At 38.9% G+C, this 26,745-nt stretch overlaps 2 protein-coding genes across 3 annotated transcripts; one reads left to right on the forward strand and one right to left on the reverse strand.

Annotated features, from left to right (window-relative positions):
• Window positions 1–99: 99 nt before the first annotated feature.
• Window positions 100–3,113, reverse strand: LOC136423115 (aprataxin-like). The gene is made up of 6 exons (XM_066411145.1): window positions 2,895–3,113; window positions 2,230–2,348; window positions 1,733–1,792; window positions 1,305–1,408; window positions 953–1,031; window positions 100–543 (listed from the first exon to the last, which is right to left on the reverse strand). Exons 1-6 carry the CDS (start codon window positions 3,093–3,095, stop codon window positions 453–455), a joined length of 654 nt encoding a protein of 217 aa, XP_066267242.1. The 5' UTR covers window positions 3,096–3,113; the 3' UTR covers window positions 100–452.
• A 246-nt stretch (window positions 3,114–3,359) lies between these two features.
• Window positions 3,360–24,506, forward strand: LOC136423112 (RCC1 and BTB domain-containing protein 1-like). 2 transcript variants are annotated; one of them, XM_066411138.1, is made up of 15 exons: window positions 3,360–3,447; window positions 7,832–8,408; window positions 8,547–8,637; window positions 10,906–10,938; window positions 11,781–11,848; window positions 12,267–12,374; window positions 12,717–12,859; window positions 13,254–13,444; window positions 13,716–13,771; window positions 14,170–14,240; window positions 14,924–14,977; window positions 17,409–17,506; window positions 20,270–20,400; window positions 20,695–20,844; window positions 23,112–24,506. In XM_066411138.1, exons 2-14 carry the CDS (start codon window positions 7,944–7,946, stop codon window positions 20,833–20,835), a joined length of 1,650 nt encoding a protein of 549 aa, XP_066267235.1. In that variant the 5' UTR covers window positions 3,360–3,447; window positions 7,832–7,943; the 3' UTR covers window positions 20,836–20,844; window positions 23,112–24,506. The 2 variants fall into 2 exon arrangements, with proteins under 2 accessions (XP_066267235.1, XP_066267236.1); XM_066411139.1 differs by lacking the exon at window positions 10,906–10,938.
• Window positions 24,507–26,745: the final 2,239 nt, after the last annotated feature.

Below are 26,745 nucleotides of genomic sequence, written 5' to 3' on the forward strand. Positions count from 1 at the left end.
ACTTTGTAAAACCTGTGTTCTTGTTCCATATTCATTGGTATTATAATTTAGTGTAACACATACAAATATATACACAAGTTAATGACTGCAACAATGAAATCCAGTAAATGTTTTTATTCATTAAAACAGGCAACATTTCTTTCACATTTCTTGTTCTTTTTCCTCCAGCAGAACTCCTATATTATTGCAACAAATTGTACACAAAGTCATGTAGTTCTGGCATACTAAGAGTTTATGACTGTATGCGCTGCTGTATATGTTATTCGTTTTCCTGAGAACCTACCTCTATAAACAGCATTGCATTTTGACAAATACATGTACGTATCTGGAAAAACATGATGTGACATCCATTGCTATCCATGATTCTTGCTACTTTCTTGGCTGGTATTGATCAAATAGGTAAGGTTCCTTTGTCAGAGGTTTTCATGACTAAGTCTGTTGTCCGATGTCAATCATTCCTTGTCTCCAGGTTTAGGAATATGTGACAAAATGTGTGCCTTGAGTTTGGGCATGTTGACCTGTTCCTTCTTACACACGTGACATCTGCAAAAGAATGTTGATTAAAAATTAGCTGATTCTAATATCAAATATTACTGATTTTAATATCACAATCTATTCCAGGAATCATAAAGTTTAACATGAATATAATTTATCTTTAGTGTAGAAAAATGTATCTTATACATGTATTTACACTAATGTATTTTACCCTTGCACTTACATACAGTTAGACCCACATTTAAGCCTGGAATATGTATCTTGGACTGAAAGAACTTGCCTCAAAAGACAACATATCAGTAAGATACTAAGAGTATCTTTTTATCAAGTAAGTGATTTGAAAACTGTTTGGCACTAAAATTTGTAGATTACATATATAAAGGTTCAGATGGTTTAATAAACAGCATTACTTAGTGAGATGCATAAACTCAGTTGGTTCTCTAACGAAAATGCCTACCTTAGTGGATATTTCAGGCGGTCATTTCTAGATCCTTTGTCTGTTATTTTCCCTTCTTTTTCTAATTCCTCCACGACATCTGAAAATGAAGCAGATCAACATACAGGATTATTCCATTCATAATCCTAAGAAGGGGTGGTCATAGATATTCTAAACTCCCTCTTCTTTTTGATATCACAGTGGTTTTATTTCTGCAGTTTTTGTGGCAACCTCTCTATTGTAAATTAATGACACTGAGACTACTATTATGACTACTATTGTGTGGACTGCAAATTTAAAACATGGCTTCTTTTTCCTTCTAATTTAAATATTATAAAGCCACTGCGACAGCAAATGAATTTTCAGAACAAACCTTCAGAGTCCATGAAGTAGTCTGTAGTGAAGGAGTTCCAGTGTTTCTTATGCTTCAAGCAGGGAGAGTCAAAATCCTGACTGATCACATGGAGATGTAAGTGACTGAAAGGCAAAAGTAGATTAAATCTGTTATTTCAGAGAAAAAAAGAAGATAAAGATTGCAAACTTCAACTATCCAAGTTTATATATTCACTTCCTTATGTACATGCTTCTGCCACCAGGTTTTTAAACTATGCAATTTGATGCACATGTAAATGGCATTAACATGAGAAAGGATTGATAACATAATTATATGACATCATGATCTTGGACTGGCTATATCAAGATACACACACAACACATTTCAAAGTTCTGTGTTTTTCTTTAGAATGTCTCCAGTGTTAATCCTTGAAATATTCCACCTTGACAAGTGTACCTCATACTCACCTCATACTGGGGATGGCATGGTAGCCCAGTCGGAAGGACAGATGTTTGGCATCTTCTGTTCTGAAACGTTACATTTAGAAACAGTGCAAAGGATGAATAACTGTTGTTACACCAAAAGTTATGTTGACAAGAAGCAAGAACCTGCCAAGAAGGGATGAGTTACAACTTAAAGTAGAGACGAGCAGAAGTCAGCCAGGTAGGAATTGTGGGATTCGAGTTTGGGCCGCTCTTCATTTGAAATCTCTTGTCTCTGTGGGCTACACAATACTGTGAATTCATTTCACCTCGTGGTGGTTTAGGAGGGAAAAAAAGGAGCTTTCACTGTGTTTTACATTTGCAGTTGAAACAGTAATAATTTTGCAGAGGTCTTACAAGGGAGACATACTTGCAGGGCCATGAATTTGCGGGTGACATATGACTGCAAAATTAAAGTTAAATCAAAACCACACTGCAAAAGTTTCATAATTAACGGTAAAGTTGCAACATATTGTTCTTACTTGTCTATAAGCTCCTGTCCCTTCTTGTGCATGTGTTTGAGAAGGTCCAGCTGTTCTGAAGACACAGCCTTCAGACTGGGTATGTTCTCCTTGGGTAACACTAACCAGTGGTACCGAGCCTAAGGATGGGATAAAAAGCACAATAAAAATGTTTAAAATATCTAAATTATGAATTATTTAAATTCTATAATAAATATTGCTCGAAAATTGATTGTAGCCACCGCACTCGATAATGGAGGTATTATTTAGACAAACTTAAATACTGAACACACGCACACACACACACACAGAAATACAAACGCACACAAACAGATACATGCGCACGCGCACACACACAGATACACAGCGAGCAAGAGTTAAACACCTAGAGAGACATTAGCCTGGTATCTGAACCAAGCGTAACACAGCACCAAGCCAAGAGACCACGTCTAGCGATATAATGGACGTTAAACAAGGACAACAACAACAACAACACACACACACACACACACACACACACACACACACACACACACACACACACACACACGCGCGCGCGCGCGCGCGCACACATGTACAGAGAGACGGAAACACACCCACACACAGAAGGACGCACAAACATACAGACGAGATAAAAACAAAGAAAACGTCTGGTGCCCTTTGCTGTAACCGACCTGACAACAAACCTTCGGGTATTTATCCTTGATAATGACCACTTTATCGTCCGATTCGACCTTTAAAGCGGGATCTTCCATGGACGACAGAAGACCCATACTCCAGTGGCCTTTCTTGGCCGGCTGGGACGTTGTTTTCGCAGCTCCATCGGCTAATTTTCTCTTTTGCGCGTTCATTATCACAGAAAAGGCATTCCCTTTTGCCGCCATCATAAGTGAAAGTAGCCACTATTTTAGAGGGGTTATAGATGTCGATATTAGCGTAATGTAACTTATACCAGCTAGATGCAGCGGATTTAATACACATAATTTTCAGATAAATTGCAGCCAAATATACAATTTCTAGTTTTTATATAGATTGAGAAAATGTAATGTTTATTTTACCACGAAAGACAAAAGTTTCTACCTAATTTTGAATGAGGCATATGTAAAATGGAACAAGATGTTTCATTGGTTACTCTAGTCCAGAATTGGCCAATTAAACAAGCGCTGACAAAACGGTCTGTTGGGTCGCCCAAAATGTCGCCTGGGAATGCCAAAAATTGCTGAAATCGTCAGTTCTGAGGTAAAGTGCGCAGTTTCTTCTCTGTTTGTCTACTTGGTTCGGGGTGATCAAGCATGAAACGAATCTGTGTTTATTTATCTTCAGACTAGTGAGAAATATGACGTCTGGAAACGATTGGAGGGTATCTTTTTTGTTTTGATCGATTGTTGTTTTTGTCATGTGGGAGGGGGGCGTTTACTGGAGTTGGCGATTTATAAGTTGATTGATTGTATTCATCTGGTATAAAATCATTGACGTACTGATGTCAAAGGAGATCGGAGGATACCACAGTCACTGTAGAATTATGTGAACAACATCGATTTATTTATGGCTTAGGATGTTCCTGCAAAATGATTATTATTTTTGGCACTATAATTTAACAGGACGTCCAATTAGAATTTAGAATGTTTTAGTACTATTAGAATTCTTGGCACCATTGACAGGATGTTCCCGTCAAAAATGATTTTGTTCACTATTGACAGGATGATGATGATTGACAGGATGCTCCTGTCAGTGAGACTTAATCTTGCACTATGGACAGGATAATCTTGTGAATAACACCTCATGATCCTGTCAACCCTAACCTTGAGGACAATCCTGAAAAATGGTCCAAAATAATAAGACTTGTTCCTGTCCACATTTTTTATTGATTTAATTGACACACATTGTCCGCTGGGACCGGAGTATACAACAGTCGAGCCACTGTAGAGTTAGGGGAACAAAAACGTTTTTTTTTATTGACCAACCAGTTTCTTATTAGGTGATAATTCCACGAAAGCTCCCTGTCACACATGACAATGATATTTGCTGTCAGAAAAATAAAGCAAAACATGTCTTACTGAAGCGGACTGCTAGGTGGTGCTGTAACCCTGAACCTTGAACGAGGACATCTTTTAAGTCAGCAATATTTCTCTGTCCATGTCACATATGCCATGAGTCCTCCATTATCAATATCAATATTGAAAATGAACTCTCCTGGAAATAAAATGAAGCACAACATTGGAAAACCATATCAAGACGAAGGTCAACTGTCACAGATTATTCAATGTAAATTACATTAACTTGCAGTTACCCAGCTGCAGCTGGTTTCATTACAATTATTGTAATGAAACCAGCTGCAGCTGGGTAACTGCAAGTTTAAAAGCAGGTACTGTAAATTTATCTATTTTCACAGGGATTTTAAGTTCTTGAAAGAAAGGGAAAGGACGTCTTCACTGTGTTTTAAGTTCATAGTGGTGACTTTTCTATAGCACAGTAGTATTAGTACATTGGAAATGCATGATAACATTTCTAGATTTACAACCAGCATATTACTCCGAACGGTGGTTATACATGTTCCAATAGAACGGCACTGAATACAAATATAACAGACATAACATAGAGGTCAGAGTCTATTCATGGCAGTATTTTCTGCTGTGTAAGGTCAGTGTAATTGACCTGACTGCTGGAGTGCCAAACATCACTAAATTGCAGACAGTTCAAATTTCTATCAGGGCCCACTTCGGTTTGATTGGGCTTCAATGAGAGTTATTTCTCTGTCCCATTGATGAAGGTATCTGGTAATTTTGTTCATGCACATGTACTCTCACCTCTCAAATAAACGTACCGGTACGTTTATTTTTTTTCGCCAATAGTTCCACCCTGTACTTTCTTATTCTAGACGGTACGTTTATTATTTTTTGAAAAATTGAGGCTTTGCAAACCAGGAATCCCTCTAAAATCGTAAGTTAAGGTTTTTCTGCCCATATTTCCCCGGTATTTTTGCTCGTAATTCGCTATTTTTCGGCCTACCGGCGTTGATTTTCTCGCCGCTTTGACGGCCTTGTGAAAAGTATCCTGGCGGCACTCGTAACATATCGGTCGATATCGCTATGACGCTACAAAGTAAACCGGAAAATAAGACGCGACATTGACATTTTAAAATACAATTTTCATATAAATAACTTTGATAGTCTCTGTTTACATCGTAAACCAAAGCACGCTGATCAAAAACGTGTGGAGTAGGGTGCACGGCTGCACGGGGAATAATAATTTCCTGACCACTATATCCGTAGTATCGGCAGCGCGGCGGAAGAATTATTTGTTTGCAGAAGACATGTAACACGTTAAAAGAACAATCATAACTTAACTTCCCTTGTGATATGTGTTTTGAGGCCACAAAATCTCTAAAACGGCAGAAATATGTCCGATATGATTCGGTAAACAACAGCGCGAAATCGCGAAACATGGCCGCCACTCTCAGGCATGGCGACAGTAAAACTAGCAGCATATTGCGTAGTGCGGATACCGATCTTTAAAATGATACCGTAAACGCATGGAAATATTATATTTTTTGGGCAACGATAGACACACAGCGCCATCTTTATTTTCAGAGGGTTCATTTTTTTTAAAATAATCGTTAGATTTTCCCAATTTTGGCGGTTCATCGCGGCTTTCTAGTGTCAACACGTAATGGGTAACTTCTTAGTATGTGCGGTCTGTGACGTTGAGCTACTTTTACAGTCGATCTCTATTCAATATTGTGGGATTTACCGCGGGAACTCGAAATCCGAGCGTCTCACTTTGTTTTCGACGCTATGGAGAAAAATTTTATAGACATATTTCTTCTGTGGAAGGACTGTGTTCATATTTGTGTTTTTTTGTGGTTGATGTCTTTAGAAAATATGATCAGGTACATTTAACTTTTAAAAGTACTCTGATGATTTTTGTTATATGTCACTGATTGTCAGTCATAATAAAATGATATAACAATTTTCTTTGATCACTTGCTTCAAGTTCCAAGTAGAAAAAGCATGTATCATGTACATTTTCACTTGTTGAATTTGAAAGCACCGTGGCCCCCGGTTAGGGGTCATAGCGGGGAACCTATGCCCAATTTTTCAATATTACTATTATATTTTACGAAGAGGCGAGGAAGATCATCATGATTTGAACAAGCTATGGACAGTTATTCTGTTCAATATCTATATACTTAATAGGTATGGCATGATTGACTAAATATAAGTTACCTACCTGCTTATTATCTTATTTCCCTCTGACAGTGACAGTTGTACATGTATGGACACAGTTTACCTAGCCTCGACTGTCGATTTTTGAAATTTTCCGGGGGGTACTTTTATTCCAGGGGGTACTTATATTACATTTTGAAAATTTGTCCGGGGGGTACTTCTATTCCAGGGGGTACTTCTATTTGAGAGGTGAGAGTAGTTTATTTTGTTTGTGTTCTTCAGTCTTTCTACTGTTATTTACTTACTATTCTTGTTTACGTTCAGTCATTCTTTTTTTCAGATTCAGCTTATCATTTTGTATTTTTGATATACGTCAGCATTTACTGACAGTCTTATGCTGTTGTCCTGTACTATATATATGTTGCATTGAGCTTGACTTTGACAGTTTGAGGAAGTGAAGTCTAACTGTAGTGTACTGTGTAGGCCTTGGACAGTATACATAGCCTAATATGACTTTTATTGTAGACTGCTCTCTATATGTATACATTGTACATATGTGTAGTTACTTACAGTAAAATGATGCAGGTCTAGATCTTTTGATTAGCTGAAAAAAATCAATTTAACCAACGTACTATTTGAATACTGTAACTGTGTAAGTTCACACTAATTTAATGTTTGCAGTTTTTGCAGTTACCTCTTCACTGGGAACTTAAACCACTGCAAAAATGCTTGTTTCGTCTTCTGCCTGCCTATCATTTTGTTTCAACCAAGAACTAAAAACCACTGTGAATACTCCATTTTCTCCCTACTGCGAAATTTGCAAATTTAAATGCACTTACAGTACCAGTGAATATTACCCCACTCAAGTTTCACACTGTTTTCACTTCCACCCACTTATGGTAGTCCAAGCCATTTATTTCCCAGAAGACTGGCCCACTTTCAAGGGGGGGGTTCCAATCAAATATAGTATACACCATATATACCCGGCCCTGTTAATATTATATTGTGATCCTTCCTTTTTCTGATATGTGCTAAAAATTGTATGTTTCGTTATTTCTTGTAGTACAGATAGTACATGTGTGAAGTGACTATATTTGTTCAATTATAGGCATTACAATTTTACATGTACTTAGTAGGCTAACCTGTGTTATATGGAGCCAGAGTTTTGTTTAGCATGAAAAGAATGTCAGATTGTGACCGGCTTTAACCTCGATCTCTCCAGGGTGTTGACTGATTGCAATACATATGTATTGTGAACAAATTGTAACCTTTTTTGGCCAAGTACTTGTAAGGGGGCCTGCATACCCTTTTTCGTGAGGCATTATATAGGGAAGCTTTTTCAATTTTCTGTGATTCTTTGGTCAAAAACGCTATTAATTTCATTGTAATTCATGTCCCTTGAAAGAATCAAACTCTTAAAGTCTTATTCTTTGTTTGTTTATCAAATTGTCCTACAGGCAGTACCAACCAAAGATAGCCCGCAAGACAACCTCTGCTTGTACTGTAGAGTAGCAACCTATTCTTTTGCTACTCGAACTCTTGGCAACTGCCTACAAAAAGAACATCACAATGGCTTGTACCAACAGTAAGCAGTTATCTGTAGAAAGATGGCCAATCTTCAGCCTCCTAGACCCTGAGTTCATCTCGACAATCAAGCAAGCGTGCGTCTTCGGTAGTTCCGGTAACGAAGCCATCGTGATAACGCAGGACGACGACGTGTACGCGCTTGGGTCAAACTGTAGCAGTTGTCTCGGAGTCGGGGATGCCCAGAGTGGGTTAGAACCGCGTAAGATCGACATATTGTGTAAGAAGAAGATCGTGGACATTGGGTACGGTAGCGGACCCCACGTGCTGGTTTGTACGGACAATGGCGACTTGTACAGCTGGGGACACAACGGGTACAGTCAGCTGGGCAACGGGAGCACCAATCAGGGGCTCTCGCCACAGCTGATAACGACAAATCTGATTGGTCGAAAGGTGGTGAAGGTTGCCTGTGGAAGTCACCATTCGTTGGCGCTTACTCAGGAAGGAGAGGTTAGATCAAATTTTTTACTACTATATCTTTTATTGCTAATTATAAATTTTACACGGTCCAAAAATGTTCCTGGACCTTCATGACAAGATTTTAAAAATCATGTTATGATACTATTGTGATATCTGTTTTGATGTAAGGTTTTCGCTTGGGGCTACAACAACTGTGGACAAGTCGGTTCTGGTACAACCACCAATCAGGCGACACCGCGGAAAGTCGCTGCCTGTCTCGGTATGTCCCAATCTTTTCTTAACATGGCAAAGAATAACAAACTAAAGGTTACTCATAATATAATAATATAACTAATATATATATATACTAGCTTACTGAGGTTGGCAGAACTAAGTGAGCTATTTTTGCTACCCAGTGTTCTTTGTATGTAGGCAGCATTGTTGTGTACATACACTACTACCAGTAAGTCTTGTTAACCATGTTAACAAGAGTTCTTAGAGCTTATAATAATACATGTACTAGTACCTTCCATGAAATGCAAATGACTTCTACATTTACATAATCTATGCATGGTTATATATACCTTACACTCCCTTTCTACATGTTAAAAGTATGAAATTCCTATCATTTACCACTCAGATGAATTGTGGTACTTTGCATCAATTATGCAAACTAGGCTCTTCATACACGCATAGACACACTTACATACAGACAGGCCAAAAGGAATAAAAAGTGTTGTTTTACTTTGACTGGACTCGACAACATCACAATTTACAATAGTTACAATTATTTCTTTGATGTGTTCCTCAGAATTGCAGGGATCTCCCCAGAAATATATAGCAGGATGGGGGGAGGGTGCCAGGCACAGGATATGTGTCGCCAGGGAGGTCTGGAGGGGGGCGCACAACTCTCAAAAGGAGAGCGGCTGTTGCCTTTTTCAGACATAATGGAAGTTATTTCCTGCAACTTTACATCTGAAATTTCTAGTTTTGAGCAAAATTACAGGCTTTGCTGGGTAAAAATTGGAAAAAATACCCTAACTTTGAAAATCAACAGGATGGAGCTGGGATAGAACAGGATGTAGAGGTGCCACTGTTCCATTCTTTAGGGAGATCCCTGGAATTAAATGCCTTGCTTTTCTTCATTTTTTTTGCCTGTTGCCTCAGAATTTGTAAGCTTGTTTTTTTTTCAGGCTAAATGTATATATCCAGGTTTCTCTTATATGCTGACCATATTAAGAAGAATATAATGCGGATGATATGCAAACTTAATTTTTAGCTTCTTTGGCCAGACAAGATCCTGTCTCCCCTCAGAAGTGATTGCTTTTTGTGTACTACAGTGTGTACTAGTAGTAACTGCTTGCAATTAGTCTATGTTGAGCTTGGTACAGTACTCATAGTAATATTATTTGTTAACATTCTTGTATGGTGGCTCTAAAGAGAAAATGTTGATAAAGTAGACCCTTTGTTCTTTAGTGCTGTGTTCATTCTATACAGCAGCTGTTTATACCAGTATTAGAATTGCTGATCTGCATATTGATGTTAATACTAATAATAATACAATATCAATAACATCTGTATCTGGTATATTGGTCGACTAGTTTAGCCACTCTTGAGAAAAACACACCAGCTTCATTGGCACCTGGCAGTGGCTGGTTTTACATATTATGCAATACATCAAATGGCCAACTCTAACAGCTGAAGGCTTATAGATTTATGCTAGTACCGATACGTATCCCTCATGCAGAGTCTTGCCCACGGCCTATACCTTTGGAGGCTCTGTTAAACCAGGCTGAGGTTTCCATTTCTGTGGGTGTGGTCTCTAACCATCTGTCAGCCAATCAGAGAATTGCCACAATGTTTTCTTTAGGTAAATCTGATTGGCTGAAGCCATGCCCATGAAAGTGGAAATCACAGCCCATTTTAGCAGAGCCCTCCCAAGGTATATTGTATAGGCTGCAGGCGAGAATTACAAAATATACATGTAAATGTACCCAATTGTCAGTACTTGTATGTTTCACTTGAGTTTGTTGTTGCAAACCTTAGTTGTGTATGTTAGCTATATATTGTTTTTGTTTAGATCTCACCTTAGCAGGCTTTTAGCTGGGATTTTAGACAGGGCATCCAGAAATTGGGCTTTCAATATTTTTCTGTCCCACTCATTGTTTGAGATCCAATGTTTTAATTTTTGTTGTTAAATCTGTCATTTTAAGCCTACAAAAATGGCATTTTCTTCAATTTTATGTCATGAAGTCCAATTTTTGGGATGGACAGGGTGACATTTGTTTCCGTCCCGACAACCAATTTTCTGTCCTGGGAAAGAGGGACGGGTCCTAGAGACATCACTGGTGTGGGGGGAACAAACATGTGTATGTAAAACCAGTGAAACGGCGTCCTCTGGGTGTCCCCTCTAAAAGTAGGGTATCCAATTTCTCTGTTTTCTTAGCGTAGGGCATCCAATTAGGACGCCCTGACGCCCTGCTAGCTAATAGCCTGCACTTGAGTTTGTTATTACAAACCTTAGGTGTGTACGTATTGTTTTGTTTAGATCATCTGGAAGGTGAGCCCCCAGCGATCAACAGTATGTGTCGCCGGCCTCCCTACCTTGTTTCTGTATCCTCAGACTGTCACTAGAATGGCAAGGATACATGTGTGTGTTAACATTAATACCTAATTCCACACATCATCCAAGTCACCTACGCATACTGTAGGGCTCAAAATTCAGTCACCTAAAAATTTAAGTGCACAAAAAAATTTGCATGTGCAACATAGCAAAACAAGAAGAGAAAAGAAAGGGCTCTTCTCCAGAGTTGCAATCGGAATCCAGAAGTCGATATGAGGCACTTAATGTCGGCATCCACAGTGCCAACACAGCTTCAAGCTTTGAAAAATTATGATCAACCCATGGGTGTGTTGTAAGCTATGCCTTCTCCAATCTACCTCTGCTTTGCTTAGAGCAAATGTAGATCAGAGCAGTAGCTTTCACAGCTAAATTCTAGGCTATACATAGTCCATCCATAAGTCCAAACATTCTGTAGCATTACTAGTAGTCATTGGGATGGACCAGGAGCAATCTTGGGGTTTGTATATTAATGAAAGTGTAGGTACAGAATATTTCTTTCAGGTCAACTTGTTGATTGTTGGTTTTTCAGTTATCAACCTTCATGTGTGGTTTCTCTACCCCTATCTCTCCAAATTATGTTCTAGCATATTAAGATACCAACCCCTTTTCTAACATTGCTCCTTGTCTACCCCTACTATCTTCCAAGTTGAAGATGTCCAACACACATGTATTCTTTATTCTCGCTGTATATATGTGTGTGTGTGTGTTTCATTATTTTCAGGATTGCTGCAATTTTTTTGTAAATTTTCCTTTGTTTTTAATTGCCTAATATTCCAACCTGTGTTGTACCTTTTCTGCAGGGACTAGAAAAGTGACTGAGATCGCCTGCGGTCAGACATCGTCTATGGCACTGCTGGATAATGGAGAGGTAAACACATGTAGCCAAACTCTTCAGAATAATGCTTGTCAAGTGTTGCATTTTCTTTGCATTATATGTTACTCAGGTGATGCTTTTATTACCTTCGCCAATTAAGAAGGTTATGTTTTCGTCAGTGTTTGTGTGTGTCTGTGTGTGAACACCATAACTTAAGAATGCCTGGATGGATTGTCTTGTTTTACCATACTATAAGGTGTGCCATCTGATAACATTATTTTTGTGTGGGTAGCATTGGTAGCCCTGTGGTTAGTGTCATTGACTTAGACTCTAGAGGCCAATCGACATGAACTGGTATTTTTTTACAGTGCTAGAGATAAGTACATGTATGTGAATTATGTGCAGAATAAGCCCATCCTTTCTACATGACATTGTAGTAGGTAGAAATAATTCCATCCTTTCTTTTCCACAGGTATATGGTTGGGGCTACAATGGGAATGGGCAGTTAGGTGTCGGCAACAATGTGAACCAACCCAACCCCTGCAGAGTGGCAGCCTTACAGCAGATGATAGTAGTCCAGGTAATCAATGCAAGGATACATACATTTACATGAATTTGCATCTTGAGTATCTCATTAGCATATCCAGCAAATATCCTCATGTGTGTAGCTGGATGTTACAAATAACAAAAATGTATCTTTTGTCTATCATATCAACATTGATGGACATTATTTTGTTTACCTTACAATGTACATGTACAGATTGTGTGTGGTTATGCCAATGCAATGGCCCTGACAGACAAGGGTTCCATACACCTACATAAATTTCCATCTTAAATATCTCATTAGCATATCTAGCAAATGTGTTTTTTGTATATCATATCAAGAATGATGTGATGATGGCATTGTTTTGTTTCCTTACAGATTGTGTGTGGTTATGCCCATGCGATGGCCCTGACAGACGAAGGTTCTGTGTATGCTTGGGGTGCGAACTCCTACGGACAGTTGGGAACTGGGAACAAGGCCAACCTGGTCACACCGACCAAGATCGCACTGGACAAGGGGAGGTAAATAGTCTGTAGTGCAAGTGAGAAAATTTTGTGTCCTCAAACAAAAAATTGTAACAACATCGATTCCAATGTCAGAATCCAGTATTCAAATTTCCTACATGTAAAGGTCCGTGCAATATGACTTTGAAGCCTGGGCAATATGATGAAATACAGTCCAGAACACCAGTATCGAACGTTATTCTGGCCTAAGTATGATATAAATGTCTATAATTACAATAGGTAACTTTAGCATTATACACAGAGAAAGGTATAAGTTTGACTCTTCAAGGTTCCACTAATGAGCATGGCAGTTGAGCGTGACATCATGTGCAAATACGTTATTCTTCAATGTGTTTACCAACGTAGTTTGACAATTCATACCAATACATTTGCATATTTATTGTTCTTCCAGGTTTGTGGAGATAGGAGCGACCCATTATAACCACGTGTCAGCAGCCATCACCCAGACTGGTAAGGTGTACATGTGGGGGCAGTGTCGGGGGCAGTCCATCACCTCCCCCATGGAAACCAGGTTCACCACCGTGGACGACGCCTTCGCCTGTTTCTCCATGCCTGCCGTCACATGGAGACCTCTGTCCTTCGGTGAGGGGTGAAAGTCAAAGACATATTTGTTTTGTTTGTGTTGCATTTGTTTGTATTGCATACCTGGTAAACCATAGCACACCTGGTTTGTATTGAACATTTTGAAAGGGACAAGCTGCATGTGTGAAATGCATCATGCATAATGATATATTTTGATTTGTCAATGGAAAATTGAAATATTTTTGTTTTGGATGTGTGTTCTTAAGAATATTTTGAATTGTACGTACCTGAACCAGCTGGTAGTTAACACGTTTTTCTTGAATTGTTACAGAAACTGATAACTTCTACACCATAGAGAGACATCTGAGGATGGCATTTGATAACCAGGTAATAAAATTGTCAAAACCTCAAATGTTACACTGCAATATAAACCCCTTAGTGACAAAGGCATCACGTAACTTGGTATCTGTCATCTCATAACTTACTTTTCAAAGCACTCTTTGAAGTGATTTGTAATAGTACACTGCATGGATTTGCGTACTGGTAATCTAATATGAAATGTTGATCATCTGCAAAAGTCTAGTCTAGTCTAACATCATTTATCATTTTATGGTAAGTTAAATGGAAGTAAAATCACCTCAAAGGGAAAAATTGAGAGTAAATGATTCTAGTCACCAGAACTTATATAAGATAATGACTCTAGTCATTACAACTCATTTAAGACATGCTTGAACTGTGTCAAAAGATTTTTTCTGTGAGGTTTAAGTGTTCTTCTTTGCCCCCAGGAAACAAGTGATCTGAAGTTTATGGTGGAAGGAAGAGTTGTTCACGTACATAAGGCAGTGTTGAAAATAAGGTAGGTACATGTACTTTGTGCTTGATAAAATGTTTGTTTACTTTCATGAAAGTAATAAGCAGTGTAGGAACTAGTTCTTGATATCAATGTATTTATCAATACTATATCTATGTTACATTGAATTACAATTAGCCTTCCTGCATGTGTTTGTAATAAACTTATTGCTTTGAAATTACAATAGTAACCTAAATTTCATTTATGAAAAGCTGCAAGTAGGTTAGCTTTGGAAAAAATGTAGAAAGTACATGATTAGCACCCAAGACATGGTCTCGTAATTATGAACATGTTGGTATATGCTTTGCAGTTTCTCTATGCATTTTGTCTATCCCTTCGTTGTTCGTTTTTTTGTTTGTTCAGACCCTTATGGTGCCTCAGAAGTGGCACAAAGGGTAGCAAGTTTCCTTGCTGTTTCTGTAGCAGGGTATCTCTTAACATGGAGGGGTTGCTAGCTCCTCCTCAAACACAGGACCCCCATTTTATCTGCCCCCTCGAAACACAAGACCCCCATTTTACATCCCCTCTGAAAAACAGGTGCAACCCTAACCAGGATACCCCACCCTGGATTGAACCAGGGTCTCCCAGTTAGCAACTTATTGGAACCAGAAGCTCAACTGTGAGGCTGCTACCGGTTGAGCTAAAGGTACATCCCATCCCTAACTTGTTACATGAACATTATATTCCAGATGTGAACACTTCCGCTCCATGTTCCAGGCACATTGGGGGGAGGACGACAAAGAGTAAGTACAGGACTGCTTGCTAGACGTGCCACTAATCAAACTATCCTTTGTTCACAACTTTCATCACTAAGAATTGGTATGATATCAGGGCTCGAAATTGATTTTTGGGAATAGCTGCACTGTAGCCTGGGTGCCATCCGATTACTACCGAAGCTCCTACACTCGCCACTCTGAGATTTTTTTCACGGTAGCGAGTATAGGAGCCCCAGTAGTAATCGGATGGCACCCAGGCTAGGTGCACTGATGCACATAACCTAAAAATTTACATGCACAGAAACATTTTAAGTGCACAACATTATGATAGCATGAATGTAAAATGTAAGTAAACAGTATTACAAACCTTACTCCCTCTCTTCAGAACTTAAGTCTGAAATTCTGTAGCTTAACCTGAAAATCTTAAGTAATACAAAGAATTGTAAGGTTTTATTTTTTTTCTGACACTAAAATGTCCAGTATATGCTGTAAATGAATGCACAATAGCACCTTTACCTATGGAGTCCTCCACAAATATCTTGGTATACTCTTAAGTAAAATATTAGGTGCACAGCTTCAATTTCAAGTGCATATGCACCCAATATTTGGATCTCTGAATATGCTGTAAACAGATAAATAGAGTCCTGAAAAGAGTTTGCATGCATGAATTGGTATGCACATTCTAATCACTTTGAGGCACATGTATATAGTGACACACGTGTGATGTTAAAATCTTGTTTCTTTAATGCAAGGGCATCCTTGTACAATGATTTAGTCCGAGAGCCAAATGACTTTATAATATAGCCTAATGGATGTTACATAAGCTGATGACAGCTTTTAGGTTTATAAGTATGTCTGTCATTACCATGGACAAGGACTTACTGTAATAATGTCATTGCTAAGATTAGGGCTGGTCCAATGACGTTTCAAAAGGGGGTTGGCTAGCTATGAACCGATAGTTTTATCCATATACGTATTACAAAGTGTGCCGGTTCACTGTAATAATGAACTGTCCCTACTATTGATTAAATGTGACATCGTATTTTCACTCAGCTTATGGACATGATTGCTTGTACTCCTAGGAGGTAAAGTGCACTTGAAGATGATCTTTGAAAGTGTAGAACTACATGTCACATGTAGGAAATTAAGTTGGGTTTCTGAAATGATGCGGTTAGAGTGCTTGAACAAGCAAGTACCACTAAACCATCGTTTTCTCTGTGCATTTGACTGCGACAACTTTTTAAGCACTCTACACAAAAAAGTTTGGAAACTTAGATTTGATAAGTCATATCTCTGTTGTTCCTTTGTCAATAGCATTGCATTATATATCCTTGGAAAGCTTAATTCTTGCCCTTTACAAAGATATCGCATTTGTTATGATTGTACATTCATGGGCTGAGCACTATGGCTACTTACGTGAGAATGTTGCAAAAACATGTCCATTGTTTTTTTAATGATTCACATGATGTGTTGTATCATTGTAAAGCTTGTGTACTAGTATTTTCCTTTAAGATACCTCATTTCTTATAATGGCACTTATGTGCAATGAGTACCATGACTATATGTAATTTCGTGGCTTCAAGTTTCCCCCTAAAAGTGCCCTCAGACAATATGACAGTAGAAATTCAACATTTTTGTTTTTTGTAATTCACAAGCATAGTCAGATATGTTGTTCAACCTCATGCAAGATTATTACAAAGATGGTACCATTGTAACCAGTGAAAAATAATCCTCATAAAAATGATTCCTATTACATGTTTTATTTACTATACAACTTACAAGGCGATAACAGATATGATTGATCAAATTTAAGTATCCAAACTTTTTCTACTGAGTGTATGTATCTTTGCAATGAATTGTATATAGACTTTTTCTTATCATCATTTTGTACGTCCATACTTGTGCATGTCCTCATGTTACCTTTCAAAGTCAATTCAGATTCTATAACCTTTACCCATTGTTGGGCAACAGATTTTGCACAACTGCTGAACTTTTCCACAAAATACCACACAGTTAGTGTCTACATTGTCCCACCTGCACAAGCCCATCCATTAATACAGCCCAGAAGGCCACAAGTCAGTGTAGGTTTGTCAGCGTCTAAGACAATTGTCAAGAAATATGGACTCGGAGCCAACGGTTTTCTATGTCTTGACTTGGAAGTATTTGCCAAAAAAGAGAATGGAAAATCCTATGGAATCAAAATTTTATGCCATCTATTTATGTATGTTATGTAGAAATTAAAGAAGAAGTCTGTTGTATTTTGAACTATTTATGTACATAGTCAGTTTAAAAGAGAAAAAGTCAAAACAAGGAATACATATTTGCTGTGGTATGTGATTGTAAATAGATGTACATACTCGCCTGCTACCATTCAGCTTTCTACAAGTTTCAAGGCACCCAATATGTGCTTTCTTCTTGTAGACAATATCCTAATTTCTGGTGTTTTTGTGTGTTACAGTGTGATAGAGATCACCCAGTTCAGTTACCCAGTATACAGGGCCTTCCTGGAGTACCTATACACTGATCAGGTGGACCTGCCTCCAGAGGATGCAATTGGTATGTTGTGTTTATATTTGTTATAAATGGTGTTGCCTGTACATGGGTATATACTTAGAGTCACCTGGTGCTGAGCACGTTCACCACTAGCCATTTCCTTGGTGCTGAGCACCTTCAATGTGAACAAAGCTAGCCCTGTCCTTGGTGCTGAACACCTTTGATATGTCCACAACTAGTCCTGTCCCTGGTTCTAAACACCTTTAACATGAATACAACCAACCTTGTCCTTAGTTGTAAACACACAATTATCCCTAAACCTTGGTGCTGAATACCTTTACTCTGAACACAGCTAGACCTGTCCTTTCTTTCTGAACACATTATATACCTAGTCCTGTCCTTGGTGCTGAACACCTTCAATTGGTAAACAACTGGCCCTGTCATTGGTGCTGAACACCCTCATTGTGAACACAACTAGCACTGTCCTTGGTGCTGAACACCTTTAAAAAGGACTCTACTAGCCCTGTCCTTGGTATTGAACACTTTCAATCTGACAATAACTGGCCCTGTCCTTTGTGCTGAACACCTTCAATGTGAACACAACTAGCCCTGTCCTTGGTGCTGAACACCTTCAATGTAAACACAACTAGCCCTGTCCCAGTCCCACAAATTAGTTTATTTGCACTCATAAGCTAATTGGACAAACCATAGTAACTTTAAGAAGATTGTAATAGTCTGGTTTGATACAAAGATTATCTAGTGATAGGAATTTTTACAATCGTCATGGATGAAATGCTGGATCTACAATCATGTAGCACTCACATTTTGTGTTCAGATGTTCCGCATTTTATATTAGATTACCCGTACGCAAATCAGGGCTCCAACTATGCAGTGCAGTACACATCATAAAATCACTTCAAAGAGTGCTCTAAAAATGAGTTATAAGATGGCAGATGCCAAGTTAGTTCTTGCCTTTGGCAAAAAAGTTGCAACATTTGAGTTTTGATGACTGCCAAAATCATATTTTTTGCCTGTCTGCTTATGTTGTATCTGTCTGCCAAAGACATCATATCTGTCTGTTGAAGATATGCTTGTACCCCAGAGGCAATTCAGAAACCAAATGATATTAGCAGCCACTGTATATCTAATCGCAGAATTTTCTAGTGAAGTCTTGCTTCAAAGAAAGCACTTTCGTTTGAAGTCTTACATTTGAGTGAGCACTTAGCAAGACCTTTAATTACAATTCTTTTCCCAGATAACTCAATATCCTGAGACAAGGATGATGATAAATTGGAGAATGGCCAGTAATTATACAATGTATCCATAAACGTACAAATGTAAAATGAAAATTAAGGTTGTAGCTTAGTTGTACCTAGCACATTTTACGTAGCAAATGTTCTTGGCATTTTCTGTAGTAGGATTTTGGAAATGACATGTATGCAGGGAGAAGTTGCCCAAATGTCTTTCCTCTAAGTTGGCTTGTGCACACTAGGGGAGACCCTCACTCTTATCGACAAGTAGTCTTGAGGGCTTTGACATTGCAGGACTGTCTCCTCCAATTGAAGGTTAGCATTCAACCCCAACCTGTAATGTACAGATAAAGGGATTCTGAATGACATGCTTTTTTGATAGGATTAACTTTTGCGTTGAGGAAAAGCATGTTACCATCAGGGTCACTGATTGAGTCCCTTAATCCATAATCTTCTTTACTGTCAATATGATAAGGGTTTACAACTATGATCTGTAAGGTGTTCTGAGGTAGGATCTTGAGTCAAAGCTTCTTTCCTTTATTCTAGAAACTTCTACAAGAAATTATGGGTTTGTTTATACAATTTCTGGAAAGCTGAATTGAACATACCCTTTGTATGTGTAAAAAAATATATTGATTTTGTCACTTTAACTTAACTCACTCATTTTGAAAGAAAAAAAACCCTGAAAAGTCAGTTCTATGGTTAACATAACAATACTGCCCAGTGAAATTTAAAAAATCACAGCTTTCAACACTGTGTTATCACTTAAATGATAGAGCTAGACAGCTAGACCTGTCCTTGTTGTTGAACACATTCTTAACGTAACAATTAGCCCTGTCCTTGCTTCTTAACACATTCAATGGGAACACAACTAGCCCTGTCCCTGGTGCTGAACACATTCAATATGAACACATCTAGCCCTGTCCTTGGTGCTGAACACCTTCAATATGTACACATCTAGCCTTATCCTTGGTGCTGAACACCTTCAATATGAACACATCTAGCCCTGTCCTTGGTGCTGAACACCTTCAATATGAACACATCTAGCCCTGTCCTTGGTGCCGAACACCTTCAATTTGAACACATCTAGGCTCTCCTTGGTGATGGACACCTTCAATATGAACACAACTAGCCCTGTCCTTGGTGCCGAACACCTTCAATTTGAACACATCTAGCCCTCTCCTTGGTGCTGAACAGCTTCAATATGAACATAACTAGTCCTGTTCTTGGTGCTGAACACCTTCAATATGAATACAACTGGCCCTGTCCTTGGTGCTGAACACCTTCAATATGAAACACCTTCAATGTGAACACATCTGGCCCTGTCCTTGATGCTGAACACCTTCAATATGAAACACCTTCAATGTGAACACAACTAGCCCTGTCCTTGGTGCTGAACACCTTCAATGTGTACACAAATCTGTTATCACTTAAATTGTATACGTTTCAGTGTAAATGTTATTTTTTTCATTTTTTGAATTAGTTTGGAATTTGTTTCATAAAGGTTGATGTTATGATATGGTCTCCCCCAATATCATAAAAAGACTTTAACCAAAACTTGTTTGTATGTTCCTAGGCCTGTTGGACCTGGCCAACTCGTACTGTGAACAGCAGCTGAAGAGACTGTGTGAGCGGATTATCAAGCAGGGCATCACTGTGGAGAACGCTGCCATGCTGCTAGCTGCTGCCATTAAATATGAGGCCAGGGTTAGAAAATTTCTCCATTCAGGCTTGGTACAGAAATCACAGTAGATACTACAGGGCATCGTTAGCTAGCTGGTAGCACGGTGTGTTCAACTGCCATTCTCATTAAATCTGAGTGCTCAGCAGAGAAGCATTATGTATTTTTGTACGGTCGACTCGGGTCTTGGAATTGAACGCATGACCTATCCCACACAAAGCGTTAAGCTCTGGGCTATTGCTGTCATGCACAAAAAATAGAAGGAGTAAAAAAAAAAAGTCAGAGTGTATACGTACTGATGTTCCTCACTCTCCTTTCAGGACCTGGAAGAGTTTTGTTTCAGATTTTGTTTCAACCACATGACGGCAGTTACACAGACTGAGGCTTTCAACAAGCTCGATGAGCAAACTGTGAAGAACTTCATCCTCAAGGCTGCACAACGTGGGGCTTTTAAGTACTGACAATGACAGGTAGGTTCAGGCTATTAGCTAGCAGGGCATCAGGGCGCCTTCTGGACACCCAATTAGATTTATTTCACTCAAGGTGGACAAAAACTGTTTGTAGCCCATAGGGCTAAATTGTACAGCTGTTTACATCCAACATTTGCATACATTATTATAAAAGTCACATAATCATACAACATTCTAAAAGGCATTGATAAAAACAATACTGATTGAACATAACCAACATTTTCCGTTGAATAACAAACGAACATAGACAATTTTTACAGAAAAGACAAGTCAAATTCAATTTAGGGCACAGGTCGGTTACATGTACAAGGCATTTAAAATATTCAATAAAGATGGGACAAGGCTAGTTAGGTACCGCTTAGTCTCAGTAGGCAGTTTGTACAGTCGGTATGTCTCAGATTCATGTTGTGTGGCTGGTTGACAGCTGGGGAAAGCCAGGGTGCATATCTACCTGATTTGGTAATCGCACAAGCAAAGTCCTGGCACAGAGTCAGTCTACGTTCAGATAGGCGTTGCAGGTTGAGAGATACCAGGGCGTCGGAGTATGAGTGGAAATTGCTCCCCATCATGATTCTGCAGGCCCTTTTCTGGATTCTTTCTATACTGTCAGATTGTTTTTTAGTGAGTCCAGCATTCCAGCAGGGTGCGGCATATTCAAGAGTTGGTCTGATATATCTGCAATACACAATGACGAGGTCAAGCTGAGGGACGCCAGCTCGGCGAAGTTTACTCAGTAAATACAATCGTCTACTGCCCTTGGACACCATGACATCAACTTGGTCAGACCACCGAAGGTCTGAGCGTATATGCAGGCCCAGTAACTGTCCTTTTGCAGAGGACACCTAGAGGACGCCCTGTTTCCCTGGTCATTGCATACAGATGTACATGTGTACCCCTCACACACACACACACACACACACACACACACACACACACACACACACACACACACACACACACACACACACACACACACACACACACACACACACACACACACACACACTGCCACAGTGGCTTGTTTTTTCAGCTTGGAACACGCTGTCTTTAGGACCTGTCCCTCGGTCCTTAGACAGAAATTTGCTTGTTATGACGTGCGAAACGATCACCCTGTCCTTTACAAAAAGTCCTAACTTCATGCAGGACATGAAAATATATTTTCTTAGAGCTTGAAGTGACAGATTTAACAACGAAAATTAACAAAAATGGGCTTCCAAATTGAAGGGAATTTGTAAATGGGTGAAATAGGATTCGAATTTCCTAGTTTTGCGAGTGCTGTTGGTACCTCCACTCCCTTGCCAATGAGTGGGACGAACAGAAAATTAAAAGCTGGAGACAGTCTGATTCAACAATCTATCTGTTCTGTGATACCATTCACCACCACCATGATAGTTCTTGTTGAATTTTTTAAATCAGTTGAATAATAATAACAAGTACTTGCATCTCTCAACCTGTTTCAGTTGAAAATGTTGCAGTGAAATGAAAGACAAGTTTGCATCCAGCAATACGTTTGCTACTGTGGTGGTCTAGATATAATTTCTCATGACAAGTGCGGTAGACCTTCTGGGTCTGTTTCGTTGATTCTGCCAGCTTCCATTAATTTTGTTTTCCTTGTTGTAAGAAGCCAAGCAGAACTAATACAGTAGATGTCCACTTGTTCATATATGGCATACTATGATGCACCCTGCTTACCCAAATGGCATCGCTCATCTCAGCTGGAATAATTGGCACAGACATCTTTTACATCAATATAATCATCAGACTTAAATTGTTGCAGCGGACTGGAAGTGTGCATGTCCTGTTGACTGTAACAGTTGGAGCCTGTTAATGGTAACGCTGTCAAATTCATTGTATAATCCACGATGAAATATTCGATTTGTAAAGGTAAAGGTAAAACAGTCATCCTCTATAGAAGTGAAGCATGATGCTCTTTCTATTTTCCTGAGAGTGTAATGTGGTTTCACCATGGTTCATGTTATCAACCAAGCATACCATTTCACTCCTACTCTTATATTGGTGTTGGAGGTTTCATATAAAATTTGAAAGTTTCGTTGTGTTGCTTTTTTCCTGGTGACCTCTTACAGTGAAATGATAACACTGGGAATATGTGCTACTGTACTGAAGAATTTTTTCAACTGCAAACTGCAAAAAAATAGAACCTCCGTCATGGCAGAGGCTCTTTATACATGGAACTGAAATATTCCCTCCTACAAGTCTATTTTTACAGTAAATGGATTTTAACAGAAAGCTCATTTGTGTCGTTTCAGCTACCAGTAGGATAGAAAAGAGAGACAATCAATGGTGACTTCAGAGGATACAGGGATTCTTGGTCTTCTGGTTTCACAAATCCACAGTCAACTCAGACATTTTGGCCAACATCACTTGTGCCATATCTGTAATCCAAAATGTAATAATCTACTGACTCTCTACAAACTTGCTTCTTCTGCGAAAGACACTGTGTCAGTGGTCAGTGCATTAAAGCATGCATGTGGTGTACAATGTCATACTACAATGTACATGTAAGGTAGCCGTTACAAGATTGGCTTTTTGCTTTTCACTTATAGTTACATCCAGATAGCAACATGGAACAAGCATTTGTTAATTCACTTGAAAGCTAAAGCAAATTTTTAGGATTAATACCTTATTGTGTAAATAAATCGTTGAAGGCTGTTTAGAAGTTAAAAGGTCACGTTTACCAAGAGCAAAAGCCAATCAGCAAAGCACACTTTGATCTGGCAAAAATAACTAGATTACAGTGACTTGGCAGCTTGATCATTACATATGGCGTGGTCACATTTTTCGAAGGCTGTTGCAAGATTTTAGTGTCGTAGGATTTTCCAGCCGGCTGTGACAGAACCAACTGCCGACAAGGATCTAAGACCGCCTTTTCTGTGACATTAGGCAGGTGAAATTTGTACGATGTATGCACGACTATGCCAAGAACACCATCAGTTTGTGATTGTTTGAAGAATGTGATCAAACCCTTAATGACATTAAAGCTGAGGCACTGATAATCAAACTGTTAACAGCTGGTCAGTTAACATAAACACAGCAGTTTTCTTTGAGAAACTGGATGTTTTGTGTAGCCTCAAATGCAGGCCCCACCTGGCATTTTGTTTTTTCCAATTACAATGCACACACATTTCTGATTATCACCAGGTGGTTACTGATGTGTTGCCTGATTGCCAGTCTTGGTGCAACACCATACTGATTTGATTATATGGATGACATCCTCTGGGCACCCCAAAACTGGTGGGAGTGAGTAAAACACAAAAAAAACAGGTGGTGCCTGGAATGGACCTAATATTTTGCCAATCTTTTAACTTAAAGATGCTACCATTATCTGCTAATTGCAGTTGGTGTAAGTCATCATTTTTTACTTATAAAATGTTCCTATTGATTATGTATGTGTTGTTTTTTTAATACCAAAATTTGGGAACGCATATGCTTAGCTGACTAGATTACTTGTGCGCTGTAAGATTGTAAATGACTGTTTTTATTGCCTTTGTGTCACCAGCCACTACTAGTCAAGATGCATGAATGAATTTTGTTTTCCTTCACAAGGAAGCATGTTGGTATACTGTATTTTACTCAAATATTTCATGATTTTATGCAAAATGGTAAAAATGACAAACCTAAGGCAATAAAAGTCTACAACTGGATTTGGTAAAGAATTGCTTTTCTTCTCAAGTTATCTAATATATGGAGGAAACTTTATATGTAAATGTTATTAAGAGCGTGTTAATGAAATGTTAAATTTAAGTGAGTTTCTAAAGCAGCTCCTCTTAAATGTGCAACAGTTAATAATCTTGTTTCTTCTTGTGTGAAAGTTTACTACAGATTTTCAAGAACTTTAGAATCCCATGTTATTCATGACAAAATGTACCACACGTGTTCGGTAGTTACCTTTATTTTCAAGGCTACCTTTTCCATCGTTGTAGGGACAACACTTGAGATCTCTCAGTTCAAGATGTATTTAGAAAGTCAAGGCCTCTTTTTACGTCTCTTTTCCTTGAGAGAGACGTAAAAAATCCCGGACACTCCTACCTCCTACCCCACTCGACCGAAACCTCTGCTTGGAGAATAGCTTCAGCACTGGAGCACGTCGCCGGAACATAAGGAAGAACTTGCGTTTAAGGTCGTGTTTTCGTATTTAAGGTTAATATCTCGCATATAGGTTCAGTTAGTTGTGTCCAAAGACATCTTATGCAACTGCTGTTACTCCGATGCAACGTTGACCAAAGAGAACAAAAGAGATTTGGCAGTTGTAATAGGTTTAAATAGCAGGCGAATTGCCGTATACGCATTACGACGACGTGCTCAGCACCGGCAACCCGTGTCTTTGTGTTCTCTGTTCTCAGCCTCGTTAATAACACGTCATGATGAACATCTCGCGCCTACATCATTATACTGAATTGAAGTGCCCTTATCAAGTCAACCGAATAGACATGTTCATAGCTTTATGAAGGTAACCTTACAGGTGTTTGGAAGGACGATACGCCATTAGTTTCAAATCGTTTATTAGTCAAACTGGAAAAAGCGAAGTCCTAATAGGAGTATCCGCTTCGCTTTGGTTCTTTGTGACAAAATGATGATATCAAGGTTGTGCGTGGTAAATTATATTCCAGGTGCCACTGCTGGAGGCACAATGAAAGCGGATGTCCTTCCTTCGGAGTCTATGATTTTCTGTATATATATCTGGTATTGTGAGAAGACAAGGATTGTCCCTATAACGAGGACACACTTAAGGTAACTTCCGACCGTGTGCCGTAGACCTGATCACGATTGACAAGAGACTCAAGGTCTTTAAGAAGATTTGTGGTAAAATTTGTGGCAAGATTATAGAGCGTCGCACACTTAAAAGTACTAGTAGCTACTTTAAAAGGTACATTTCCCCCGTGCCTATAATTTCTTCCAAGGCCTCATATCAACCAATACTTATGCTGTGGTGCATTTTTTGTAAAACATAATTGTTGTGGGAAAGGGAAGATTGCAATGATTGTGACCGTAACTTAAATCATATTAAGTCGGGAAGATTGGTGACAACATTAAACAGGACAATAGGAGTACAAATAGCACCTTCTGTAGTGCCGATTCCACTGGATAAAGAAAGATATAGATCATAAGAGACGATGATATGGCAATGAACAGCGCTTCTGGACACACACACAAATTGACACACTCAGACACCAACAAACATACTCAAAGTTTAATTTACCGATGCCACGGTCAACAGTATGCACTGGCTATCAAACGGTAATCCAAAGTTACAATACCGGTATGAAATCTGTGAGGCCATTCCATATTAACCTCAGTTTGTTGATGTTTCGAAATATGATTTTATTCACTTCATACGCACACTGTCACCAAGACGAAGTATCCAGAACATTCCTGGCACAGCGACAACAAATGGTACCATCCAAATGGCGTAATTATGGTCGGAAATCGGCCTGTAATGAATAGATGGCCCCACCATGAATTAGCCTATTTTCCCTGATTTGTGCTTTGCAGTGCACTGAGGAACACTCTTGAATATTCTATCTGGTAAATGTTTATATTTGAAGTGACTTTCAATACGCGGAAATTCGCGCTTTTCTAGCTGCTTTCGGTTGCTCTTTCGCATGTCATTTCACGTATAACATGTATTTTGTACGTAAATGGTAATCCAACCCATTGATGTCAAATCCTCCATCTGTTCTACAATGACGCTAATAATCTTACGGTTACGCCAGACGAAATCACATAGCGACCGCTGACGATGATATGCAATGAAGACTGTTGATGGAGCCGTGCACTTTTGGTCTGTCAGATCGAGCTAAAGCCTGATTTCATTTCGCTCCATATAGACTTTCTTGCAACGCGTATCAACATGAAAGGTCGCCTTATAAGGTCGCTTGTTAA

The sequence above is a fragment of the Branchiostoma lanceolatum genome, chromosome 17, assembly GCF_035083965.1.
Source record: "Branchiostoma lanceolatum isolate klBraLanc5 chromosome 17, klBraLanc5.hap2, whole genome shotgun sequence".
Classification (NCBI taxonomy): Eukaryota; Metazoa; Chordata; class Leptocardii; order Amphioxiformes; family Branchiostomatidae; genus Branchiostoma; species Branchiostoma lanceolatum.

Bases quoted from the DNA above. Each gene is read 5' to 3' on its own strand.
- LOC136423115 (XM_066411145.1), bottom strand. From the start codon at position 3,095: ATGATGGCGGCAAAAGGGAATGCCTTTTCTGTGATAATGAACGCGCAA. The intron at 1,032-1,304 runs GTTTGTTCTGAA...CTTCATTTTCAG, and splicing joins CTACTTCATGGACTCTGAAG to ATGTCGTGGAGGAATTAGAA. The intron at 544-952 runs GTAGGCATTTTC...ATTCTTTTGCAG, and splicing joins CGCCTGAAATATCCACTAAG to ATGTCACGTGTGTAAGAAGG.
- LOC136423112 (XM_066411138.1), top strand. From the start codon at position 7,944: ATGGCTTGTACCAACAGTAAGCAGTTATCTGTAGAAAGATGGCCAATC. The intron at 10,939-11,780 runs GTATGTGTCGCC...CCTTTTCTGCAG, and splicing joins TGAGCCCCCAGCGATCAACA to GGACTAGAAAAGTGACTGAG. The intron at 17,507-20,269 runs GTATGTTGTGTT...GTATGTTCCTAG, and splicing joins GCCTCCAGAGGATGCAATTG to GCCTGTTGGACCTGGCCAAC.